We start from the raw sequence: 21,327 nt of genomic DNA, 5'->3' as shown, positions 1-21,327 counted from the left end.
GTGACGAGGGCCAAGGCAGCGGCGGAGGACAACGGGGTGCTGGAATAGGGAAGACCGACCACTGAAGCTCCACATCTATCTATCCCCCACCCCCCACCCCCTACTCCTTAACTCTTCCTTTGGCAACAATAAATGTTTTTACTACTACTACTACTAAACCGCACCGTAGAGGAGGTAGGGAGTGAAAGACGAAACAGGGACCGTAATGAAGAAAATGAAAATTTTATTTGAGAAAAGCAAATTACGCAGTAACTTTCTCGCATATCTCGGTGGACACCCGTCAAAAGAGTGACACCTCTGCTGACAAGCTTCTGCTGGTTAACATGTCGACAACAATGACGCACTGAAGCCTTTCGCCTTTAAAACTACGACACACTTAGACGAAGCGCGGCTACGGCCGCTTATCTGTTTTTTCAGCCAGCGTCCGCTTGGGCGGACGCGGTTGTTGCTGCGACGCGCGTCTTTTCTTTCTTTTTTCTCTTTCCTCTGATCTTTTAACTCTCCTCTATCTGCACGTGGCAGCGGTGGTGGCTCGGCTGGAGCCAGTTAGCAGGCCCGTGCTCTTTCCTTTTCATTCTTCTCTCAGTCGCAACAATAACAACAACAACGGCGCCTTAGTCTTCTCTCTTTCCACCACACCACTCGTCGCGAATCGACTTGCATTACACGGACAGCGAGCGTGCATTGATTCTCACCGCTGCACGAGCTCCTCGTTCCACACAAGCTCCTCGTGTGACTCCGTCAACGAGCTGTCGCGTTTGATGCAGCTCCGCCCATCATCCTCCTCGCCGCCGCAGCATTTTACCCAGTTTCCACCGCCTCAGAGGAGCTGAGCTGCGCACGTCGGAAAGGTCTGCACTCCTCTCTGCCGCCATGGTGATTGTCCGAACTGCTTCGGTCACCCCAACCCGCAGCTTCGCCACCTCCCAGACAGCTCGACACCAATGCCCCTTCTGCTGGACGCCATGCACGTATGGCGCTATGAGCCAGCCATCGAGATCCCGGTCGCTGCGACGTGCACCGCCATCGCTGCTCCTGGCGCGCAATCCACCTGCGGAGGGGCATTTCGGCAGCAGGGTCATGGTCATTGCTCTGTGGTCTGCAGTCCTGGACGCCGTCGGAGCTGCTGCAGTCGGCCACTCCCGCGACTACGTCACCACACTGGCAGCTCGACGCTATTGGCCCCATAGCTGATTCCGATTAGAGGTGGGTACGATACGAACGCCGTGGGCTCAACTGGCTCTGTACCTTCACGTAGGACAAATTGCCGACGATTACGTTACTTCCTAATTCGAAATATGAGCGCAGCTCATCAGTTGTTTCAGCTTTTCGATAGATTGAGGCGAAGAATTCCAGCAAGACATGTATGTACAATTACAGACAAGTTAGCGGCTTGGCGCCTGTAACGACCAACCCAGGCAGGTGGCAGTTAGGGGTTGATCGCGAGAGTTCGCTCACCGTTGTCAGCGCTAACGCATGCAGCCCACATCTTTTCCTCATCACCCCACGTGCTTATAGCGAGAATGAGGCGTTCGTTGACCCTGGAAGGCAGTTATGCGCACTTCCTTCCTTTAAAATGATGTGTAAAACGTCAACGCCAGCTGCATATGGCTTCAGCGCCGCGTTTCTGGCACAACATTGTCATTGCCAACGCACGCAGCTCACATGTTACTGCCGCCACGTAGCTTAAAGCACAACTGAGGTGTCGACTGTTCCAAGAGGGCAGTTATGCGCCTTGCTATCCAAGCACCCGCTCCATTGGTTTCACAGCTTAAAGGGCGACGAAGGTGTCCACTTCTGGTTAAAAGAAACAACAGCGACGCCGCGAAACGCAGGAAAGGGGGTCAAAGAGCTGCCCTGTAAAAGATCATGATACACGAGTGATCGAGGCAATACTGCGCAGTATCCCGCGTCATCCTCGTTGCGTTCCTCTAACTCCGCAAATTTTCAGTTGCGTGCCTTTTCGCGACGGTCCGCTTTTAGGCTATCGTTCTCTCGAAAGCCGTGCTGGGCAAGTACTGCGCTCGCCTTGAGCACTTATCTGCTGAAAAAATTGGAAGACGCTTAACCTTCGCCTTAAGGAGTGGAACGCGACAGCGCGTTGTAGCGCTGCCCTGGATACCATGGAACGCCACCGCGTCTTCAGCGCGACGCCTTGCCCGTTGGAAACATCTTTGGACGCAACGCTTTCTTGAGGTGAGGAAATGGCTCAGTAATTCTCTCACATCTCCGTAGACACCTGAACACGAAGGAAACACAAATTGGATTTGAGGAAAGGATATAGCAGTAACTCTCTCACACATCTCGGTGGACAGCCACAGCCCCGATTATAGGTCGCCAGTTCGAATTCCTGCAGGAAGCTCTCTAACTTAACTAGCAAGTTTATGCTGCTCGAAAGGCTGAATGGTATGACACCATCTGGAACACTCTGCGGGAAAGGGTTGGCATGATATGATTTTTTCCGACGTGTGGTGCCGGCAACTGCAACTACGACGCCGACGGCTTTTCAACCGAACGAGCTTTATACGCTGGTGCGTAAACGATTTTGTGTGGGATACTGAGAAGAACGCCATAGAACTACACAAAGAGGTCGCGCTCATATTCTCAACCACAACATATCGCATTAACAGCTGTCGCTGAATATCGGGTTTACACGTGGTGACCGTCTTGTAATTTGTTGTTTCTTTAACCTTAGCCCCAGAGCAAGAGACACGCGAGGTGTGTCTAAAATTTTGCCAACGCCGCTGGCCCGAAAGACGCGGGTTCGATCCCAGCCGCGGCGGCTGAATTTCTTTGGAGGAGAAATTCGAGGCCCGTGTACTGTGCGATGTCAGTGCACGTTAAAGAATCCCAGGTGGTCGAAATTTCCGGAGCCCTCCACTACCGCGTCTCTCATAGCCTTAGTCGCTTTGGGACGTTAAACCCCATAAACCAACCAACCAGCAACATTTTAGACTGCAATGATTTTAAGAAAACGAAGTACGCATAACTGGGTCCCTGGGTCAGTGGACGCCTGTATCGTTTGAGATAAGTGGGCGGTCAGGGAGAGATATGGGCTGCATGCGTTACAGTTCTGATATAAGTGAAGCAGCGCTAAAGAAGCAGGCCGAAGGCAAAGCGAAGAAGGTACAGGAAAGAGCACCCCCTTCGTTTCGCCTTCGGGCTTCTTCTTTGCGCTGCTTCTCTTGTATCTCAATAGGACAACTTTTCCATCAAACAGTTGTACTGCATGCGTTAGCGCTCACAACGTAGTGGCTGACACGCGGCACTGCAGCAATAGGCCGCAGCGTTCATTGGGTGAGCAAGTGTCCGGAACGCACTCAATGCTACAGACACCAAGCCGGGTATAGTTGCCGGACGCACCATAGCTCTCACTCTCTAACGAGGTTCAAGAGTACTTGAACCGAAGCAAATTTTAAGGCAAGAGCCTTTAATGCCTCATACTGTCGTAAATTCCTTTCCAATAATACAATTTTCAGTTTCTTCATTACGGCCCCTCTTTCTGTTTCTTCTCTCACTCCCACTTCCTTCCTGTACGGTGCGGTTCGGGTGTCCACCGAGATGACAGAATTAATGCACCATTTCCTTTCCTCAAAAAGCGTCGCGTTCAAAGGGCAAGGCATCGCGCCGAACGGGTGGTGGCGTTCCGTGGACTGCGTGGCAGCGCTACAACATGCTGTCGCGTTCCACTCCTTAAGGCGAAGCTTAACGGCCATTAATTAGCAGGTAATTAGTATTTAGTCATCAATCAGTAATTAGCCATTAATTAGTAATTTGTCATTACTTCGTCATCAATTATGCGTGACGTCATCCAGTGGTGACGTCACCAGTGTCACATAGCCGAAGTGGTGCGGAAAACGCTTTCGCCTCTACACACTTTAGACAGTCAAAGTGCCCCCTGAATTTCTTTTTGTTTGTAGCTCACAGAGCACTCAAGATCACCGTTGTTGCATTCTGTCATGTAATGTGCGCAGCCTGCGAATGTGGCGGCTAGTTTCACTTCTTGGTACAAAGATGATAGCGTGGACTGCTAGGGGATGATAAGTTTGCCGCAAATGCTTCTTCCAAGCTGAGCCACTGCCGTGGCTCAGTGGTTATGGGGCTTGGTGGTGACCCGAAAGACGCGTGTTCGACCGCGGCCGCGGCGGTTGAATTTCGATGAAGGCGAAATTCTAGACGGTCGAATTTCGATGAAGGCGAAATTCTAGAGGCCCACGTGCTGTGCGATGTCAGTGCACGTTAAAGAACACCAGGTGGTAGAAATTTCTGGAACCCTTCACTACGGCGTCTGGCATAGCCTGAGTCGCTTTGGGACGTTAAACCCCATAAACCAACCAAACCAACCAACCAAGCTGGGTGGGTGCTTCAAGCAATGGCTAAGGTATGACTAAATTTTGATTGCCACCGTACTGAAAATAATTGGTAACTCTAATTATACATTAGGCCACTACTCAGGCCCAGGCTTTTTTATTTTCGGCTGATCTAGTGCCGTTTCATTGCCATTTTGGAACGAAAGCCGAATAGTCGTAGCTAAGCTTGTTGTTGAGGCCGTAGCCCTCTACCTGCCTAAAACAGGAACGCTCGTTTGGTCGTCAACGGCTTTGTAATAGGGAGCCTGAGAGATTCCCATATATTAGCATGCCTCATCATAGCTTACTGCAAACGACAGAGAGTTGGGTACCTCGGAGGAAACTGAATAGTGTGTTCAGGGATTTACAACGCTATCGATGTAGTATCAGCGGTACTAAGTGCACCAATACTGGTACCAGCGCTACTGCATTTTAGTACTACTGCTGTAGAATCTCGTTAATGTGAGCTCGCATCTTCACAATGTCTTGTTTATTTATTTATTTATTTCGCGTATCCTCAGAGCCAGATAAATTATAGAGGGGAGCGGTTACATAAACTTCAAGAAAAATGTACAGCACCGCAAACTGATTAGTATTACAGAAATGATGGCTCCTAGTTATTACAATATTAAGTGTAGGGTTCATGGTGGGCTGGTTAATTTTCTTTTCATTTTCCTTCTCTTACGGGGCGGTCCGGGTGTTCAACCGAGATATTAGTTTTCCCTGGCGCTCTGTTTGTCTTTCATTTATTTATTTAGTCCACCGCAGTGGATCAGTGGATATGGCGCTCGGCTGCTGACCCGAAAGACGCGGGTTCGATCCCGGCCGCGGCGGCTGAATTTCAGTGAAGGTGAAATTCTAGAGGCCCATGTGCTGTGCGATGTCAGTGAACGTTGAAGAACCCCAGGTTGTCGAAATTTCTGGAGCCCTTCACTACGGCGTCTCTCATAGCCTGAGTTCCCTTGGGACGCTAAGCCCCAGTAAACCAATAAACCAAACAATTTTTTTATTTGTGATAATTTATTTCCGTCATGTCTCTCTTTATTTTTGTTTGTGTCTGTGGCAGCGGCGGCGACGGCGGCCACCTGCGCCGTGTGTGATGTCACTCGGTTTCGCTCATGCGCAGAATTGGGAAATCGGGGCTCCAGCTCACGCGAAGCGCGGTGTTGACTAGCATAGTGGAGCTTTTCGCTTCAAAATTGGCAGTGGCTTAAATTTGCTATGCCAGGATATACGCAGCATAAGGTGAGGGCAAGGTGTCCACATCTCGGTGGACACCTGAACCAGAGGGAAGGCGAATAAGTGCCCTCTTGGAACAGTGGACAGCTCAACCGTGCTTTAAGCTAAGTGGTGGTAGAGACAGGTGTGGGCTGCATGCGTTGCCATTGACAACGTTGTGCCAGAAACGAGGCGCTGAAGCCATAGGCCATCGGCGTTCGTTTTCTTCTTTGACGTAGGTGTTGACGTGTTACACTCCGATCATTTTAAGAGAAGGAAGTGCGCATAATAGCTCCCTGGGTCAGTGGACGCCTGAATCGTGCTTATAGGTGCGTGGGATGATGAGAGAGAGATGGCTGCAGGCATTTACAACTGAAGCCATAGCCCATCGGCGTTCATTGTGTTCATTGGCGTTGGCGTTGCCAATGTTTTACACTGCGATCATTTTAAGAGGGCTCACCAGCTACAAGGCAACTCAGATTTGAACTTTTTCTGTCGATAGATGGCAGCACCTGAGTACCCCAAAAAGGAGGGAAGTTCTATTCCCCCTCCAGGTGTGTAAACTACACCGCGACACGAAAAAAAGCATTCGTTCTTCCGCGTACACAAAGTAGAGCCCAGAACTATCTGTAGGTATGCGGCCAAGGTTCCAGAGACCGAAGCACAAAAAAGTTGACCCCCCTCTCAAGCCATTGAGCACAGAAGGATGTGGGGGTCATACAATGGACCATTTCCCAGTAACCCACCAATTTAGCGTTTCTGGTTTGGGTCGCCTAAGCTTCCTTCAGTCTTTTCTGCGAAAATTCTTTTACAATGGTAAGGTGGGGTGACTGGTTTCGCCTGAGCAGACAGGTGTGGTCGGTTAAAATGGCTTGGTGCATCCGCAGGACATTACCCGGAAAAGGTTCCATTGTGTTGAACACCTATGTAGTCAGTCTCTAAATAAAAGGAAAGAAAGGAGCTCCTAGCACTGTAACGGACACGTGTCGTGTTCGTATCAGTGCCGCGCATCAGTGATTGCATCGCGCCGATGCGCAACAGTAATGCGCAGTAGGTTACAGCGTCCCGCTCGGCTCGCCCAGAACGCCGGCGCGCGTCCCGCTCGGCTTGCCCAGAACGCCGGCGCGCGTCCCGCTCGGCTTGCCCAGAACGCCGGCACGCGTCCCGCTCGGCTCGCCCAGAACGCCGGCGCGCGTCCCACTCGGCTGGCCCAGAACGCCGGCAAGCGTCGTCCCTCCGGTACAGCGCTCTTGCTCGTGCCTATAAAAGCTGTGCCTTCAATAAACAGTGGTTCATTCTTGCACTGACCATGCTGCTGTAAGCGTCGTCCCTCCGGCTGGTTACAAGCACAAGGCTCATGGCTGGTCTTCTTCCCTTTCCCGCGTAGCCTTCTAGCTGCAGAAGGATGTCCTCGATTGTAGTGACAGCGTGCAGCTTACTTTGCCTAGTCTCGTACGAGCGTTCCCAGGGCCGGACACCCATCTTCCGCTTCTCAGCACCAACAAGGCTTGAGTTTGGCTTGTTCTGACGGTAGCCATCATCTTGTGGCACTTTTGTGCGCCGTACTTTGTTCCCTGATTTGTCTCAAGGTGCTTGAATACCAGCAGGCAACAAGTCAGCAGAAAATGGCAGCAAAGAATTTCAGGTACGGGAAGCGTAAACGTGCAGGTACACTGATTGCGAACACCAGAAAGAGGCAAGCTCGTGATAACGAACCTCCTACGTGCAAAACACACTATCCCCTCTATGGTGGCGACCTTGCCCACCCTGCTGAAGATTCTGCGTCCCCAGAAGTCAACGAGCACAACCCAAGGCCGGCAGACGTTGAAGCCCCCATCAAAGAATCCGAGGTGTCAGGAAGTGCCCTGTCATCTTCAGTGATGAGCACAACAGAGTCGTGCGACGAAGATATTGCTAATGGAGGTCCCGCGATCACCACCGTAAAGAGCGGCAGTGCAAATGCTGGAATTCAAGGGCGGCGCATTGTTAGCCTTCAGTACCTGGGGTGCTATGCTGGAAGGCCCGAGTTTGCTGAAACTCGGAATCTTCCCGAGCTCTGGCGACGCCCTCGGATGAGTGAACTAATGGCAGGAAGACAAAATCCCACACCCGTCACGCCTCCAACTTCATTGGGTTATCTGGATATATTCCGTGTTTTATCATCACATCGGCGCCACCTCATGGGCTTCTTGGGCTCCATGTTGGGCGGTCTACAAAGAACGGGTCACGTGAGCCAACCGCCGGTGCACTTTTCATTTGTGTGTCGCTCCACCTAGTGCATTGCGTGTGCAATTAGACAAACAAGGTTTGTTGAAATTTATAATGCACTTAGTACATCTTTATAAGCATTTTATAGTGTGCAAGATTTGGATTTAAAGCTCTTTAGAGTGATTCATGCATTATTAAATTTTGTTTTGTACCGCGAGGGAACGCTACCAACGCTACGGTCCCGTCATCAGCTGACTTGCCAATGGCGACGAGGCACATGTGCAACGCTGTGAAGGCTACGGAAGTAGTCCGCAAAAAAAAATAAAGAGAGGTGTATTACTCCGCGCTGTTCTGTGGCCGTGTGGTCTAACACGTCGCTCCGGAGAGCCGACAGGCAATGGGAGTGCGTGGGTTGAAATCTCGCATGGTGAAACTTATTTTTTCGCAGATTTTTTTTTTTCATCGCAAGTTGAATTTTGCGTGACCTGAATGAGAAAACTCGTTTTGTTCACAATCGCTTTAATATTATTCCGTGTTCTGAAATGAACTGCATGCATCTGTTCATTTGATGCATACCGCGTTAATGTGAGCTGTCCGAAATTCGTTGTCAATGAGCTCGCACCGGCTTTTGGTCAGCAGTGGCGGTTTTTATTACCGATTCTGCAGCACTGTGACCATACTTTTTAGATGCAGGCGAGAGGTTTGTGCGGAAGATGACATTCATTCGTCGGGTTTAATTAATTAGCACCGTGGTGAGTGCTCTGCAGTTGCCGCATTAAAAAGTGGCCGTCTGCAACTTTCGATTTCGCCGTTGCCGAGGAGCCCACTTTTTTTTGAGCCTCTCTTAAGGTACCTGGCATGTTATGAATTGTTCTGTGCAACCGGTTAGCGGCTGATCCAGTCTTCGCCAAAATAGTCTGGGACCGACTTTGGCACTGTGCTGTAGAATAGCCCAAAGGACTTGGCGACAACAATTATTTTTTACTGATCGCAAAGCTCAGAAGCAAGATGTCTGTTAATTTAGAATGCTGGTTTATCATGCAGGAGCGCAGAAAACATGTTCTAGACTTCTTAATCGCCTATTTTCTCACTGTATATGTGTCACATTCTTGTGCATATCTGCAATTATTTTGTTTTTGTTAAGATATCTCTCGTTCTTAAGCAAAGCGCGTTTTCCTTTGTCATTGAAGAGAGCTCTATAACTTGGCTATTATATGCGGCAAAAGAGCAGTATATTTAAACCGATTGGTCAAATTATTTTTACACACACCACCTCGATAAGGCCTGTTTTCCCGTGTTAAGTGTTCAATTTTGAACATAGTGTTGATTCACACAGTGACAGAAAATAGTACTGCCTCAAGAGTCAGCTTGGCTCGATTTCCCTGCTCTCCTAGAAGAGCAGAAGCTGCTCAGGCAAGATTTTCATGCAGCAAGGTAAAAAGAGTTCCAAACTGTGGGAGCGTCAACTAAGAATGCAGAAAAAGTTGTACAACGCTAGGAAAAAAATATTTCGAAAGAGCAAACAATAAATGAGACAGGACAATAAAGAATGCTGACCCCGCAGTGTTTGAGAGAAATGGTTTATTCTGGAAACAGCCAGTGGCATGGATCACAGTGCATACAAATTAAAGGACACGTGCAGGGATGTACACCAACACACAATCATTCAAGTGCTCCAAAATTGAAAAAAAAATGTGGAGCCATCGAACAACAATATTTGATAAAACGAAAACCTCAAATCTTCATCACTGGAATCACTCAAATCAAATCACTCAAATATTCATCACTGGAATCAGTGCTCGACTCATCAGAGGAGGAGTTGCACGAGTCAGAAATGCTGAAGACAACCGGTTCAATTTCAGCGTCAACAATCATATCGCGTTGCCATGCTTCAGCCTCAACTTGCTCCACATGAACACAACAGTTATGCCAGTTTTCCTGGCTTACAGACGAGAGTGCTTCCGGCAGGAGCTTTTCCACTTCAGCCAAAGTGAAACGTTTATTGCGACTATGAATATTGCATAAGAATGCAATCTGCCAAGTGACACAAAAGCTACCGTTTAAAAACCCATTAAAATGCATGCATGAAATAGCTGGAAAAATCCATGCACTTATTACATGCGCAAACATGACGTAAAACAAAAAATTATCTCCACTGTGTGTAAAACTGCTCAGTTACTGATAAACGGAAGCGGTTCTTGAGGTTTAATGCCCCAAAGTAACTCAAGCGATGAGGCATGCCATGGTGAAGGGCTGCCAATAACTTCGACCATATGGTGTTCCTTAACATCCACTGACACTGCACAGTACACGGACCACTATCACTAATCAATGGGAGAACATTCTATTAACCATGACATGCATGAAAGCAAAAACAGAGCATTCTTACAACCATTGTGTTCAATGCATAATGTGCCTTCCTCGTGAAATAGTTGCCCTTCACCATGTCAGGGCTGGACTTCGAAGGGGCCTTTACGCCAATGTAGGTCCCGTGGACGCATCCCACGACGTCTGTGATGCCGCCGCGCAGAAGGAAATGCTCCTTAACATACGCAGGCTCGGCCGCAGTTGTGGGGAAAGCGAGCCACCGCTTCTGCACAGCCGCGTCGATAAGCGCGTCAGAGACGTCCCTGACACAGCGGCTGACATTGCTTTGGTGGCGTCCAATAAAGCGGTCTGCGCCGACGCTCCCATGGAAGCTCCCGATTGCCAAGAACCGGAGGGCGCAGAGGACTTGCTCTTCGGCCGAATGCGAATGAGGCCCGGTACGCACTCTCCGCAGGCGTGGGTACCATCGTACCGATGTTTTGGAGAGGCGAAAATGTCGCTGGAATTCGCCGTCGGCCATGGCAGTAAACGGGTCCAGCCAGCCGTACTGACATTTGCCGTCAGAGGAAGCGATGACCCAGGCTGCTGCTGCTGGCGCCATGACAGTCCCGAGATGAATTCGGGGCACTTCACCGTTCACGAGTTTAGCTCCGAGTTCACCTGTCAATCAAAACCATTGGTCACGCCCACGGCGTGCCGTACATAAATTATAGGCGTACGCGCTATGGGTGGGCCACTCCCAACACCCCTGCCGGCTACAGGTATGCTGCGCGGCTGTGCTGATTGCTGACAGACATCGACGATGTTGACCATCGAAGTATAACAGGCAAAACGGACGTCTTCGCTGATTAATCTAAGCTCCTCTGCGAAGGACACGCAACGTGGCGACAGCCGCCGATTTCTTCGCTCGCATACCAAGATTGCACAACATTATAGCCTGCTGCAACCACTTAAAACACAGCACAACGCTGACGGCGCGTCACACCCGCTTGCAAGGCGTCAAACACGGAGCACGACGACGAAACGGTGCTTGGAGCACGTCCTACTCCAACATCACATCCCAGGTGTTTGGCTTGGCCGCCCTTTCATCGGTGATAAAGCTCAGCATCAATGTGTCAAAACAACCGGGATCGACAAACGGTCGCTGCTCCAGACCCAGTGCAATAAAGAGTTTGTAATTTCCAGCACGCAAGCACTGCGTACTTCACAACCGTAACACCTTTCTCTGTTATAAGTCCGATTCCATTATTACAAATAGGATCCCTCACCTGCCCGAACGATATTATTGCGATGTCACTGCGGTATACAACGGCGATCGACGTTAGTGACAAAACCAGTCCTCAAAACCTTGAAGTGCGCGACGTAAACAAATACTACGCAGATACGCGCGCCACCACCTTCACAGCTTTTAATCAGCGTCTGATGACATAGGATGAGTTGTGTCGCTGGGTAGCACGATCTTCGCATCCGCAGTGCACTAAAGAGGCGTCACACACAACAGGCATACGTAATGAATCATTGAATACAGCCAGACAGCAATTTTTTTCTCACACCGCATCACGGCCGCTCGCACGGCCAATTTCTACCGCTGAGATTCGCCAAAAGCGTACTAAAAGCAATGGTTGGCCATAGCGGGGGGCGGCAGCGGCCGTAGCAGCGGAGAACTCCACCTGAGGTCACTGCAGAGAGCAGCAGTGACGCGGGGATGCAGTGCATTCAGTTTTTTGCTTTTGTGTATTATGCAAGCCGGAAGATGCATGACTGTTATATTTTGATATACGACAGAATAAAATATATTATCGCAATGGCCGAAAAATAGGACAGATTCAGCGTGTAGTGGTTGCCCAGTCATTTCAGTCGAAGGTAGCGCTACCGGCGGCGTGTCAACGCAGGAGCTCTCTCGTTTTCGGCAAGGTGGGCTGCCGCTCTAGTTCGTATGCAAGCCACGCTGCAAGCAATGGCCTCACTATCGCCACTAGCGGCAGAAAATGTCAAATCTTTGTTAATTTCCTAAAGCTATGCTTTTCAACAACGCTTCATTGGATTCAGATTTTAAAAATACATTTGGAAATGAACAAAACGTTTATAATATTATCTGTTGCCTTTTAACGTATTCGAGAGAAGAGAAAGGGTTGGTACAAGAGTGCACCTAGTGCGCACTATTCGTCTTCGGAAATGGAGAGACAGATAGAGCCTGAAAGAGAAGACACGCCTTATGCACGCCTTTGACGCGCCCGAAAAGGCGTGTCAAACAGCTAGCGGCGAGTGTGCAGATAGATAGCAGAGAAGTCACGATTTCGCGATTGCTGATATGGCGCTGATAACTTCAGGTAGCGCTGCGGCCTGGTATTGCGCAGTGTATTGTGTTTGAAGTGTGAAAGAGGCGCGCAGGGTGCGCTTGTATCGCCTTTACCTGTCTTTATCTCTACATTTTATTCTCCGCTGCGTGGGCACGTTCCGCGCTATCTTCGTTCACTGACTGCCGTCATCGCGAACTCGGATGAAACTCGGGCGAGCGCCAAACTCGGGCCTTCCGGCATAGCACCCCTGTTGACCAGCTTGCAAAAGACCGCCCTCCATGTTCCCTTCAACTGCACTTTGGCGGATATGGACTGTGTGTCTGAAAGAAAGCAAGGTCTACGAAGCACGTTGACTCTTGTATGCAGGATGTGCCGAAGGAAGGATGTCATCCACACAGACCCGCCATCTGATGCGCAAGCTTCCAGCGGCTGCGGCGATATAAACACATCAGCGGTGTGTGGAATAATGTCAATTGGCTGTGGCTTCTCAAACCTTAACGAACTGCTTGCGTCTATGAACATCCCAAGAATGTCATCGGACACTTACACGAAAATAGAGGACGACGTTGGCAACATTATCAATCAAGCCGCCTGGGAGGAAATGAAAACAGCGGGCGCAGAGGAGGCAAGGCTGGCAAGAGAATGCGGCGACATTGACAGTGACGGTACACCCACGATAGCAGTCATCGCAGATGGTGCGTGGTCAAAGAGATCCTACAGGAACAAATATGACGCTCCGTCAGGCGTGGTGAGTGCACGAATTTATTTAGTTGCCATAGCGGTAAAAAGCGCTGCATTTTGTACTTGAAATATTTCACACTTGTTCTTTCGGCTAATTGGGGAGGTATGGAAAAGATCCGCGCTTTCATAACCTAGCTGCATGTACACGGGGCTATGTACCGTTGTGATCGAAAGGCATCAAACTGCCTAGAGGTAGTTTTAAAGTAGCACTTGAATAGCAGGCATGATAAGCTGAAATACCTATATGTTCGAGCGATTAGCAGTGCAGCCAGTAGGGCAGCTTCTTGACTAATATTGGTCTTACTCTTTCAGGCTGCTATCGTTGGTCACAGAACTGGAAAGGTCCTGTACCTTGGCGTGAAAAACAAGATATGCGCAATGTGTGGCCGGACTCCACAAGGTGCCACCCCGAAACAGCATCAGTGCCACAAGAACTGGCAGGGAAGCTCAACAAGCATGGAGCAAGCTATTGTGGTGGAAGGCTTCAAGAAAAGCGTTGAGCTACATGGCATCAAATGTACAAAACTTATTGCTGATGGCGATTCCAGCACTTACAGATCTATCGTAGCAGCAGCACCGTATGGCAACCAGCGGGTTGAAAAAATTGAGTGCAGGAACCACCTACTTCGAAACTATGCAGCAAAAATAAGAGAGATCGCTCAGAAGAAGCGGCTAGAAAAAATTCCTCCTAAATTAAAGAACTCTATTCTCCAAGCAGCTGTTCGCCTACGGCATGGAGTTGCAACAGCAATAAAAGTTAGAAGCTCTGAAGAGGCATCGTTTTCTGAAAAAATAGACCGTCTTGCTCATGACATAAAGAACGGCCCAAATCATGTGTTCGGAGACCACGCTAACTGCGCTGATTACTTCTGTTCCGGAAGCAAAGCGGGAGAAGAAAATATATTTCCTGAAATAGTTCAAAAAGGCATCTTTGAAGAAATTTGTGTTGCCATGAGCAGAGTGGTTGCAAACACGGCGAGCCTAATAATGGACGTCGATAACAATGCTGCCGAACATTACAACTCCATTGTGGCGAAATTTGTAGGAGGAAAGAGGATAAACTATTGTTTGAAAAGATCCTACGAGACAAGGTGTTTTGCAGCCTCCTTATCGCTCAACTGCCGAGGAACATACCACGAAAAAATCGCGCGCAGGATTTCGGGAGGGCAGCTTGGAGGATGCACAGAATCATTTGTGAAGGCGATAGTTTCTAGGAGGAATTCAAAGCGAAAGCTACCGAAAAAGAAGATACCAACCACTTCACGCTGCAAGCGCAGAGAAAAGGAGCGACATACTGGTGCCGATGCTGATTACGGCTTACCAGACATGGAGCCCGGTGCTTTTCAATCTACTTCCGACACCTTCCTGAAATCGCTTTCGCTATCAGCAACCAACATCGAAGACCTGCAGCGAGCAACGTCGAAGCTTAGTGGATGCACTCTGTGGAAACAAGAAAGGCGAAAGAGATTGACAGCATCATTGTTTGGTGCTATTTGTAAAATGAAACCAACGACGGGATGTGGGCGGACAGTTGGCGACATCCTGTACAAGGAAATAACTTCCGAAGCGATTCGGTATGGAAAAGACCACGAGTGCTTAGCACTCAAGCAAATCGAAAATGAGTGCAACGTCGTGGTGAAGGAATGCGGCCTGTTTGTTGACCAGGAGAACCCCTTTCTTGGCGCTTCCCCGGACGGACTCATTGGGGAGGACGTTCTTGTTGAAGTCAAGTGTCCTTACTCAGCGAGGGACCTTACTCCACTAGAAGGAGTTCGCGCCAAAAAAATAGTCTGCTGTGAGGAAAACAAGAGCGGGAGATTGCAGCTGAAGACAAAAAGTAATTACTGGTACCAAGTGCAAGGACAGCTGAATATTGCTCGCCGTAAAAAGTGCTTGTTTGTGCTGTGGACCAAAAAAGGCATCAGCACTGAAGCGATTTCCAGGAATCAATCGTTTTGGGAGGACGAGATGTTGCCGCGGCTCAAAAAATTTTATATGTACTGCTTGCTGCCTGAGCTCGTGGACCCAAGGAGGAGCCGTGGCCTTCCAATTCGTGAGCCTGATTACATTCTCGAAGCACAAAAGGCTCGCACGCTCTAGCGACCTTTGAAGGAAACGTCGGAAAATGACGATAGCCAAGAAACCGCCTAGAACACCCATTCTGGCTACAGCGTGTGTTTCGCTTTTCCTTCTTTCACTGTGTCCCGCGCGACACACACGAACTGCGTTCACTGTGCAGCTGACGCAAGCCATCCTGCGCTACAGTATAGGTGCCGTCGGACGATGACGCGTTTCATCCACAGATGAACGGCCACATGCAGCGCTTGAACAAAACCATTGCAGACGAGCTCGGCATGCATGCCGACGCAGAACACAAGGCCTGGGATGTCTTCCTTCCGTACGTCATGTTCGTCTACTACAGCGCACTTATTGAGACCAGTACTATGTGACACATTTTAGGCTCATTTACGGCAAAAAGTAACCACAACGCTGGACGCCATGCTGCCAAACGTCACCAATGAGGACATACTTGACGTCACCGCCTGCTTGCAGCGTGCAGAAGCTCTACGAGTTGCCCGGCTACGCATTACAGACCAAGAGCGAACGTACGCCCAACGCTGCAATCTCCGCCGTCTCCACGCACAATACAAGCCAGGTGACCGTGTGTGGGTGGAGACGCCTATTCTACGGCAGCCCAATAAAGAGCTTGTTTCAGTACCGCGTTAATCTGCTCGTCTGTGTTTTCACGGCATTTTCACCACCTCGTGAAAATATTTAAATTATAACAGATTTACTTGCTTTGATACCTCCTTCCCTGCTAATAATTCCACAAAGAAATAAATCAGAGTTAGAGAAAACTGAAGAGGACGGGAAGTGTGGCTCGCAAAAGCACCGAGAGCGTCCTGCAGCTATGCATGGTGGCCGGACGCAAACTTTGTCATTGCATAAGCGAGTTCTTGCTTAGCCCTGTTTACATGAACCAATAACGTCAGGTTGAGTCGGGCTGCGCAAGGTCAACCCAACTCGACCAACGCGTGTTGTTAGTGGCTATTTATTGGCAGTGTTGTCAGTAACGCGTTACAAGTAACGTCGTTACCGGCAACGCGTTACTTTTTTCGGTAACATAGTAACGTACTCGTTACCATTTCGAAATTGGTACGGGTAACGTACTTACGTTAACATTTTTCGGTAATTAGAGGTGTCATGTTACTGGTTACTTCTTAATTCAATTGTCCCTCTCCGCCTCTCTTTCAGAAAAAAAAAACGCCAAAAAATAGTATTGCAAATAAACAAAATCTACCGGTGTTCTTGACGACCCTTGTTGCGGCTCGCATGCATGCCAAAAAAAAACCTGCCCTTGACGACGCACTCAACTAAAAAAAAGCACGAACACGCAGTCACAAACTTGTCTTCGCCCCCAAACCACTCACACACACATCTCTCTAAAGAGTGGACGCATGCCAAGCCACCAATGAACCATTTGCAGAAATCTGTAAGTCAGTGTCTCGTTCCCAGGTGACACTCTCGCATTCTTTGTGGAAGAAGTTCCCTCTTCTGAGAAAACTCAGGAATGTCGCCAGTTTACTTCAAGATGGCCCTAAGAGAGCCGTGGAAAGAGTACAATGGTACAGCACACAAAAGGGGATCGCAGTCAACCAGCTGTTTCTATCTGCAACTCCGGCTACGTTTCTCGTTATTGAGCTCCTAAGCGAGCGAAGCTGACCTTGAACACCTTGACGTAAACACTCGCATTTTTGCGATAATTACGAAGGTTCAATTAAAAAAAAAAATTTTATGTGCGCAAATATATTTTTTCAGGAACTATGACATTTACATTTCTTTGTTGCTACACAATTTCCGCGTAATTTCGTAAGCAGAAGCACACCAGAATTACTGTAAATTTGCTCAGTTCAGCTATGTTTTCTTTGTGAAGTTGGAATTATATGAGGTATGAGCTTTATAAAACTGTTATCTTGAGTTCTTACAGCAAAGACGCACTGATTAAAATTTATGGCCATGGAGTGACGGCAAAGTAACGTGCGATACTTTTTTTCGGTAACGCGTTCCTTTTTTTTAGTGTAACGAGTAACGTATTTTGTTACTTTTTTTCGGTAACGCCTACAACACTGTAATGTCTCATCGTTGTAAGCAGCAGTTGTCGACAGAAAATGTCACGCTTTTCAATTGGTGGCAACGGTCGTGACGTCACAGTGCGCGAATTTCAAACCGGGCCAATTGTACTTTGGCTAGTAACCATGCAACCAATTGAAGGCATCGTATAGTGATGCTCCAAGTAAGTGGGACTGAGCTTAGTTAATTGCTTAATTGCCCAATTAGCCTAATTAGCTTTACTAGTCGGGCCATATAAATAAATAAAACCGATTAAGAAATTGGTCGAGCTCAGGAATCGAACCCCGGTCTTCGGCGTGAGAGACGAGCATGCTACCCACTCCGCCATGCCTGCTCGATGGTTTGGAATGAACAAAGGCGCGTCTAGTGAATACGGTGTCTTCACTCACTCTCATCCTCCTCCATTCCCTTCCCGCGAGGTTTAGGTGTCCACCGACAAATGCGAGACAGATACATTTCCTTTCCTCAAAAACCAATTTACTGACGAGCGATGCGTAGAACCAAATGGGCGATGGCGTTCTATGGACTCCTTGGCAGCGTTGCAAGACGCTGTCGCGTTCCACTCTTAGGGGCATCAGTGACCACACACTAGGTCAAAAAAGTGCCCCCCTGAATTTTGTGAGACAGTTACTGCGTAATTTCCTTTCCTCAAATACAATTTTCATTTTCTTCATTACGGCTCCTCTTTATCTTCTTTCACTCCCACTTCCTCCCTTCCTCTACGGTGCGGTTCAGGTGTCCACCGAGATGACAGAGAATTACTGCGCCATTTCCTTTCCTCAAAAAGCGTTGCGTTCAAAGGGCAAGGCATCGCGCTGAACGGGTGGTGTTCCGTGGACTCCCTGGCAGCGCTACAACGCGCTGTCGCGTTCCACTCCTAAAGGCGAAGTTAATTAGTATTCAGGCATTAATCAGTAATTAACCATTAATAAGTGATTTGTCATCACTTAGTAATTAGTACTCAATTATATGTGACGCCACCGGTGGCACAGAAACAGCGAAGGTGGTGCGGAAAACGCTTCCGCCTCTACCCACTTTAGACAGTCAAAGTGCCCCCTGAAATTTTTGGTAATAAGAAAGTAAAAAGAAGGACCAGACGTCGCGTGTTTGCATAAACTCGATTTCAGCGAGTGAAGACCGGTTCAACTGCAGCGACACCAAGCTTCGAGCCTCGCATTGCAAGCGAGCAGTGGTAACATATCCAAGATTGAGGCACGCCACCGCTGCTTCGGAGATGCGACGGCGCAAGCAAAAACAATTTCGCGCTTATCCTTTCCCCTCCGTTTTTTCGGCTCGACAGCGTTTACAAGCACATCGGGGCAGGGAGGAGTTGAGTAAACCTACCCCTTTGCGCGGAGTTGACTGGTCCCGACTCCTGACCCGACACGGCGCGTTTACATGAACCCAGTAACCGGTTTTTGGCCGGATAACTCGACACACCTGCGTTTTGGTGCAAACAGTGCCTTACTGTGTGTGTGTGTGTGTGGGGGGGGGGTTGCTTGTAGGTGTGGCCTTGCATCTCACTTCTTTTTAGCACCACCAGCTCGAGAAAAAAAGAAAAGCAGGAATCTTTTAGAAATACAGCCCAAGCAAGAAAAAAGGAAAGAAAGAAATGAAGTTCGTCCGGGTTCTAAGAAAAACGCATGCGCACGAACACAGACAAGCAAGAAGTTGGTGGTAGAGTGCAGTAGCGACAAAATATTCTGTCGCCAGATGGAGCCACGCCGCGCTAGTATATTTTGGCGCGAAATTCAAATCCCCTCAGAAAATACATACACAACTTTCAGAGCCTGTAAAAGGCTAACACTAACTTCGATATGGATAAAAATCGTGTCTTAACAATCAAGAAAGAAAAAGGGAGGAAATGTTGCGGACGAAATTTTGATTTTTGGCTTGGTTTTTTCACGAGATGACATGGAAGACCTACATATCTAAAAGCACCATTTTTCTGGAACTTTGCGTCTAATTGGTAAAAAAGTGAAACTTAAACAATAAAATCTGCCCGCAACATTTCCTTTATTCATTCAAGAAGAAAACGCTGCCACAAACCTCATGAAAATCGAGCCATATTTAGACACGGTATAGCTTCTGAAAGTTCCCATGTATTTCCTATGGACACTGCCACTGGTGAACCCTCTTAAGGACAGGAAGCGAGCGCGAGCAGCAAGGCACGCCAGCAGTGCGTAGTAACGTCACTTTCTCCTCGCGCATGCGCACAACGCCGCTCCAAGAGCCACGCGAAACTGCTCAACCTTGGCCAGTGTAGCTCGCGCTAAAAAAGAGCAGTTGGTGCCGCATTGAAGAGCTCCGTAACAATTTCTACCACCTGAGGATCTTTGATGTGCACTCACATTGCATGAAACGGGCGCCTTTTGCGTTTCACCTACATCGAAAAATTTTGTCGCGCAATCGAAATGTTGCCCATGGGCCTGGCATTGTATTTTCCTGGCGGATTGGTGGGAAGCTCACTGCTATTGCATTCCTGTTCGCTGTAACGAAAGGGTGGGACATGTCTGGTTTATTAGGGCATTTCTTCTGACTATAGGTCAAATTTTAATACAAGCTTTGTTTGCATAACCATCGGTCTTCGTGCTCACTATAAGCCGCTCTTCCGAGAACTCATCTGATCTCACGTGGACACTGATTCCAACCCAGGATGAATGACGGGGCACCGAGGTCTGCTCCGCGCTGGGACCGCGGCTCCAGCGACTGGGACGCAGACCTCCTCTCCCGCAGCACCCAGGCAGAGCCCATTGCAGAGAGCAGTACTCAGACGGGCCGCCTGCAGTGGGCAACCGGCGTCAAGCTGCCGGACCGTGTGCTGCTTGCTGGCGCCACTCATGGCCAGCGTGAACGTTACGGATTATATTTTATTTTTGAAATTTGATGTTTTTTGCTATTTGGAATTTGAGCTCGATATTTTTTCCGCGGCGGATGGGCCATAAAATAAACTATGGCAAAAGAAACGAAACTCCGGGTGAAGAAATTCTTCCGTAGGTTGGTGCAGATGCCACATATAAAAGTAGAATCCCTGTGATATGCGCGCGAGCGCTGGTATATTCCGAGTTTATAGCCAGCCATTGTGATGGACAGCGCTGATAATTCAATGTTTTGACCCTAGAAATGAATTGTGGATGGACAGCACTGATAATTCAATGTTTTGACCCTAGAAATGAATTGTGGACGGCACTCCATTCTGAGTTGCTGAAGTTTAAAGATTGAGCTAGTTGGCACCAAGCAAGTATTTCAGAATTATATTTCCTTTGTTAACTCCGGTGTTGTCCCTGCGGTGCGCGGTGCGGCGGTGCGGTTAACATGCACGGGCTTCCTCCGAAACCTGTTAACTAATTATAATTTACGGTATACGCATGCCGAAAGGAGACAGAGAATAGGTCACAAGGTGTCAGGCACAGCATGGCAAACCTTGTATAACTTTCAACACCCGAAATAGAAACACATTTTTCTTGTCCTGAGACCATAAACTATGAGATAAGAAATAAGATGCTTCGGAAATTGGAATGCTGAAAGCTAACGGGGACCATGACTTTAGAGAATAAGCTTGGGGTAAAAACTAAACCTAGATTTGGAACATGCGTCTTAAGCACCTCTGAATTATTTTCCATGCCATCGAAAAGAATCTTATCCACGCAAAACAAGAGCCGCTGCCGCGCATGCGAGGCGGATGCTGAAACGACTGGGGCACTGCTGTGGCCACCGAGTACATTATCACAGACCTGTTCTAAGCGATATACCTCTCCAAAATAGAACAGTACTACACATGGGAAACATCTCATTCACCAAGGAAAAGTAAACGAAATGTACGCATTTCCCTCTCAGGCAGAGTAAGCAATCGATCAGGTGATAGAGAAATGCGCAGAGTATAACCAACCCCTGTTTGTAGCCTTTGCAGATTACGAGAAAAAATTTAAGTCTGTTCAAACCCCTGCAGTCTTGCAGACATTGCAGAATCTGGGTGTTGAAGAGCATTATATAAATATACTGGAAGATATGTATAGCGGGTGCACAGCTACCATAACCCTCCACAAGGTCAG

The 21,327-nt window shown here is 48.5% G+C and overlaps 1 protein-coding gene and 1 long non-coding RNA gene across 2 annotated transcripts; both read left to right on the top strand.

Moving 5' to 3' along the window:
* The first annotated feature begins 537 nt into the window (after positions 1 to 537).
* Positions 538 to 20,246, top strand: LOC149339001 (uncharacterized). Its single transcript, XR_016283475.1, has 2 exons — positions 538 to 1,206; positions 19,931 to 20,246. It is a non-coding gene; the product is annotated as an uncharacterized LOC149339001 (long non-coding RNA).
* Positions 12,656 to 15,244, top strand: LOC149339002 (uncharacterized). Its single transcript, XM_089549999.1, has 2 exons — positions 12,656 to 13,151; positions 13,457 to 15,244. The coding sequence occupies exons 1-2, from the start codon at positions 12,711 to 12,713 to the stop codon at positions 15,242 to 15,244; spliced, it is 2,229 nt and encodes a 742-aa protein (XP_089406125.1). The 5' UTR covers positions 12,656 to 12,710.
* Positions 20,247 to 21,327: the final 1,081 nt, after the last annotated feature.

This window comes from Amblyomma mixtum, chromosome 6 (assembly GCF_055824585.1).
Source record: "Amblyomma mixtum isolate Tamu chromosome 6, ASM5582458v1, whole genome shotgun sequence".
NCBI lineage: Eukaryota > Metazoa > Arthropoda > Arachnida > Ixodida > Ixodidae > Amblyomma > Amblyomma mixtum.
The sequence above is the reverse complement of the archived record's forward strand: the minus strand, read 5'-3'. Positions and strand labels throughout refer to the sequence as shown.